General features: G+C 40.5%; 1 protein-coding gene across 6 annotated transcripts in view; it reads left to right on the top strand.

Moving 5' to 3' along the window:
• Positions 1 to 6,000, top strand: part of LOC133553009 (intersectin-2-like) — a 99,596-nt gene that overhangs the window by 74,460 nt on the left and 19,136 nt on the right. For all 6 annotated transcript variants that reach the window (XM_061900728.1, XM_061900724.1, XM_061900726.1 and 3 more), the window contains 5 exons: positions 424 to 636; positions 2,186 to 2,307; positions 5,013 to 5,095; positions 5,173 to 5,256; positions 5,321 to 5,494. In XM_061900728.1, the coding sequence (XP_061756712.1) occupies positions 424 to 636; positions 2,186 to 2,307; positions 5,013 to 5,095; positions 5,173 to 5,256; positions 5,321 to 5,494 (676 nt within the window). The remainder of the gene's footprint in view (positions 1 to 423; positions 637 to 2,185; positions 2,308 to 5,012; positions 5,096 to 5,172; positions 5,257 to 5,320; positions 5,495 to 6,000) is intronic.

Consider the following 6,000-nt stretch of genomic DNA (forward strand, 5'->3'; position numbering starts at 1 on the left):
AGAGTGTCCGCCCTGAGATTGGTCGGTCGTGAGTTCAAACCCCGGGCGAGTCATACCAAAGACTATAAAAATGGGACCCCGTTACCTCTCTGCTTGGCATTCAGCATCAAGCCTTGGATTTGGGGGTTAAATCACCAAAATGATTGCCGAGAGCGGCCACCACTGCTGCTGCTCACTGCTCTCCTCACCGCCCAGGGGGTGAACAAGGGGATGGGTCAAATGCAGAACACAAATTTCCCAGCACCTAGTATGTGTGACACACACTAGGTGTCAGCAATATAATTTGAAGGCCAATAAAAGATAGAAAAGGAGGAACAGGAAGTCCAACACACAGGTTTATTATCAATACTCAATCATTTGGCAGTTGACTACTCTGGTTGCTTTCTCTTTTTATAAATAATACAAACACTTGTTGTGTTGCAGCACTTGGTGTTCAACTCGTTGACCAACTGCTTGGGCCCACGCAAGCTCCTCCAAAGCGGTCGTCTGCACAAGTCCAAGAGCAGCAGAGAACTGTGGGCGTTCCTCTTCAACGACTTCCTCCTCCTCACACATGCCGCCAAGACCTTCTCCTCCTCTGGTCCGGACAAGCTCTTCAGCCTCAAGAGCAGCGTCCAGCTCAAGATGTACAAGACGGTGAGGTTTACCGCACCACAAAGAGTCTCTCCAGGATTTTGCCATTGTGTCAATTCATTCAAATTCAACTAATTCCTGCAAAATGCCCACATCTTTCCTGCAAATTCTGGCCAAGCAGCATCATTTTTGGCAATCAAATTTGTCTATGAGCGGCGCTCAAACACACATTTCAACTGTCTAATCAAAATGTATGTTTCTTTCTTGTGTAGACAAAGTAGGAACAACAACATGTGACAATATATGAACCCATAATTGTCATCCTCCCACATAGTCCACACTTACTTTCAGCTCTTGACTATGGCGCTAAACCTTCTGGGTAATGTCGTATAAAAAAAACATCTAGCATTTAGCAATAGGCGCGCTCACTTCCTTGTTTCTATGTAGTTGTATATTTATTCACCCTTTATATTTCCAGAGTAAGGCAAATTAAGAACAGATTTCCATTTACAATGCTGACCTCGACAGCATTTACAGTCGGGCAAAAAAGTATTTAGTCAGCCATTGATTGTGCAAGTTCTCCCACTTAAAATGATGACAGAGGGCTGTAATTTTCATCATAGGTACACTTCATCTGTGAGAGACAGTAGGTACGGTGTTCTTGGGATGCAACTCAGTATTCTTCTTCCTCCAAACACGACGAGTTGAGTTTATACCAAAAAGTTATATTTTGGTTTCCCAATCCTCTGCTGTATCATCCATGTATCCATTTTGGTATCAACTCAACTCGTCGTGTTTGGAGGAAGAAGAATACTGAGTTGCATCCCAAGAACACCACACCTACTGTGAAGCATTGGGGTGGACACGTCATGCTTTGGGGCTGTTTTTCTGCTAAGGGGACAAGACGATTGATCCGTGTTAAGGAAAGAATGAATGGGGCCATGTATCGTGAGATTTTGAGCCAAAACCTCCTTCCATCAGTGAGAGCTTTGAATGGTTGACCAAATACTTATTTTCCACCATAATTTACAAATAAATTCTTTAAAATTCCTACAATGTGAATTTCTGGATTTTTTTTCACATTCTGTCTCTCATAGTTGAAGTGTACCTATGATGAAAATTACAGACCTTTGTCATCATTTTAAGTGGGAGAACTTGCACAATTGGTGGCTGACTAAATACTTTTTTGCCTCACTGTACATGAAAGACGAGTTGACGTGTGTTGATAATTTCTCATCGTCTCTCATTTACCAAGAAAAATATGCGCTATGGATTGCAACAGTTCAGAAATGCTTTGAATGTGTGAGAATACATGTTGGAACATAAATAAATGTTTAAGATGACCAAAAACTAGCAGATAGCTCACAAAAGCTTACAAAGAAGACTTAAAATTTTGACAACAAAATCATAAAATCGCAAGTTGAAATAATACTATTTTAAATAATTAGCCAAAACATCACAGCTTTTGCGGCCACTTTCTGATGAAGTCGCCTCAAATGTGTGCATTACCATTTAACAATCCACCCACAAAATCCTGGAGGGTCTGCATCACAGCATTAGAGCACTTGGTAGGTTTTGCGTCACATTTCTTCTTCCCCCTCACCTCACACAGCCACTCTTCCTCAACGAGGTTTTGGTGAAAATGCCGCCTGACCCGTCCAGCGACGAGCCGCTCTTCCACGTCTCGCACATCGACCGCGTCTACTCGCTCAGGACGGAGACCTTGAATGAAAGGTGTGATTAGCTTCATATCATTACATGTCATTAGTACACCTGCGGCTGTTAATGACTTAATTTTAATGTAAAGTTTTTGAAAACAGATTAATCTTTTTTTTTTTTTTTGTGTTGTATTATACAAAATTGTATTTTATTATATTGTTGTGTATACTTGTGTTTACTTTTATATATTTAAAAATATATACTTACTTTTTTTATTACATTTTTCTATCTATATTGTAGCTGAGATAGTCACCAGCGCCCCCCGCGACACCAAAGGGAATAAAGCGGTAGAAAATGGATGGATGGATAGATATTAGTAATACATGTTGTGGTTTTGTATACTTTTATGTTTGTTTTTATGTATTTGTTTCATGTGAGGGGCTTCACGGTGGGAGAGGGGTTAGAGCGTCTGCCTCACAATACGAAGTTCCTGCAGTCCTGGGTTCAAATCCAGGCTCGGGATCTTTCTGTGTGGAGTTTGCATGTTCTCCCCGTGAATGCGTGGGTTCCCTCCGGGTACTCCGGCTTCCTCCCACTTCCAAAGACATGCACCTGGGGATAGGTTAATTGGCAACACCAAATTGGCCCTAGTGTGTGAATGTGAGTGTGAATGTTGTCTGTCTATCTGTGTGGGCCCTGCGATGAGGTGGCGACTTGTCCAGGGTGTACCCTGCCTTCCGCCCGATTGTAGCTGAGATAGGCGCCAGCGCCCCCCGCGACCCCGAAAGGGAATAAGCGGTAGAAAATGGATGGATGGATGTTTCATGTGAATGGCTTCACGGTGGCAGAGGGGTTAGTGCGTCTGTCTCACAATACGAAGATCCTGAGTAGTCAGGGTTCATTCCCGGGCTCGGGATCTTTCTGTGTGGAGTTTGCATGTTCTCCCCGTGAATGCGTGGGTTCCCTCCGGGTACTCCGGCTTCCTCTCACCTCCAAAAAAATGCACCTGGGGATAGGTTGATTGGCAACACTAAAATGGTTCCTAGTGTGTGAATGTGAGTGTGAATGTTGTCTATCTATGTTGGCCCTGCGATGAGGTGGCAACTTGTCCAGGGTGTACGCTGCCTTCCGCCCGATTGTAGCTGAGATAGGCGCCAGCACCCCCCGCGACCCCAAAGGGAATAAGCGGTAGAAAATGGATGGATGGATGTTTTATGTGAATACAGTAAATACCTGTACAGGAGTAGCATTTCATTGAATTCACTTTAAATGGCAAAAAAGAACATGGAAGACAATCTGTAAAAATGCCGCAGCAGCACTTTTCCCCCTGGAGCTGGAGCTATCAAACCACTTTCTGTTAGAGTTGCTATTTAACAAATCAAGTTTAGTCTTTATTTGAAGGGACAATGCACAGAAACATTAAGCTCAAAGACAGATATGTTCTGCACCAGATTATAGCTAAATAGCTCATCTCCATCTGCAGTCCCTGGCTACCTAAATTAAAGGGATACAAAAATCATGCAATAAAATTATTACAATAAAATCATACCATATCACATAATCAAATTAAGAAAAGTCATAAAACGCACTTTCATGGACACATACTTAATATACAATACAACCACATCTCATTTACATCATCACTCAAAAACAAAACATGTTCTTGTTCACATCTGTTATCATTTGTAAAAACAACCATGATTTTAACACACACACCTTACAATTTACAACAAAAATGTTGTCATGGATAAAGATAATACATATTAAGTTGATCTGTTAAACATAGTGCCCATCTTAGTGACCGTGTGAGCAGCTTTGATTGCTCCAAAGCCACTTTTTAACTTCAATTGTAAATGAAGAGTAATCTGTTAAACTTTTCAACTTTGTTGTGAGGTTTTTCCATTCCTTTATGGCTTTATATGAAAAGGCTGATTGTGCACAAGATGTTTTACATCTGGGTATGCTACACTGCCCCCTGGTGGAGGCTCGTGTGTTTTTTAGTTGTCACAGCAGATGTAAACTGGACAAAGTGCTTAAGTGGCACTGGTGCAGTGTTATTTCGGATTCGATGGGCCATTCGTATTGATGCTAATCTTTGAATATTAGCCGAGTTTAACAATCAAAATTTTTGGAGAACTAAACAGTGATGGTCAAGGATTTTGAGCGATTGTTTGTAAAAAGTAAATAAAATAAAACAGAATAGTCAAGGATTTATTATCTATTTATTTATTTTAATTTGTATACGGTTTTGAAATTATTGATTTATTTAATGATTAATAAAATGGTGAACTATTACTTTCAATTGCCTGAGCTAAATATAAAAATATGGCCCAAAATAATTTTACTGAAAATAAGAAAATATATCCATCCATCCATTTTATACTGCTTGTCCTTTTCGGAGTCGCAGGGGGTGCAGGAGCCTATCTCAGCTGCATTCTAGCGGTAGGCGGGGTACACCCTGGACAAGTTGCCACCTCATCGCAGAAAATAAAAAATGTAATTAAAAAAAAATATAAATAGCTTTAATATAATTATGATGACACAGAAATACATTTACAAATTGTTTAATTTCATCCTATTTTTAGTATTAGTTTGTCTTTATAGTGATTTTAAAACATATTTTTGTGTGGTTTATTCATTTTTATTTTTTTCACGTTTTTGCCAAAATATTACAAATAGTATGTCAGTAGTGCAACTTGTAATTAATATTTCTCATCTTGGATATTTTTAGACGACATGGGTGTACCTAATGTTGTGGCCTCTGTCTGGTTGTTGGTCAGGGCGACGTGGGTGCAAAAAATCAAAGTGGCGTCGGAGTATTTTATCGAGACAGAGAAGAAAAAAAGGGAGAAGGCGTATCAAGGTGAATTCCAACGTGTTTCTGTGATGGCAGTCACCTCTCTCCCTCTCTTTCTGATTTGCCCCTGTCGTCCTCCGAAGCTCGCTCTCTGAAGACCAGTGGCATCGGCAGACTGCTGGTGACCGTCTCGGAGGCTCAGGAGCTCAAAGCCTGCAAGCCCAATGGTAATTCCTCAGAAAGAGACAAGCTGAAAGGTTTGTTGTCGTTCTCATCGTTGTGCCCTGGCAGGGAAGAGCAACCCTTACTGCGAGCTGACCATGGGGGCTCAGTGTTACACCTCCAGAGCCCTCAGCAACACCCTCAACCCTAAGTGGAACTTCAACTGCCAGTTCTTCATCAAAGATCTCTACCAGGACGTGCTGTGCATCACTGTGTTTGAGAAGGACCAGTTCTCACCAGACGGTCAGTGTAAAAACGAAGTACCGGTAATTACCTTAAAACTGTTAAAAAAAATTGCAACAAAAAATACGAGAATATAATAAGATAAATTTGAAAAAAATATTTACAATCCACAACAATATCCTTTACACATACACTTTTATGTATAAATGAGAGGTATCCAAACAATGGCACACCCACGTCTTTAATTTGGCCCGTGAGACATCATGAGTTTAGTTAGGAATATTGCCCGCAGGAAGAGAGTATTCATTTTAAAGTGGAACTGCCCTTTTTTTTTTTTTTAAATATCGTTCACAACCAATATTGGAGACAAGAAGACAAAAGTTTTTTTGTTTTGTTTTTTTGCATTCTAACATGTAAAAATCGACTTGTTCTATGTCGCTAGCAATGCAGCTAATGGGAGCAATCAATTCTACCTCTAAATCACTTAAAAAATGCACTCAAAGACTGTCAACAATACAGGTTACGTTTCGTAACCTGTATAGTAATCAAACTGTTGCAACATTTTC

This window comes from Nerophis ophidion, linkage group LG05 (genome assembly GCF_033978795.1).
Source record: "Nerophis ophidion isolate RoL-2023_Sa linkage group LG05, RoL_Noph_v1.0, whole genome shotgun sequence".
NCBI classification, from domain to species: Eukaryota; Metazoa; Chordata; class Actinopteri; order Syngnathiformes; family Syngnathidae; genus Nerophis; species Nerophis ophidion.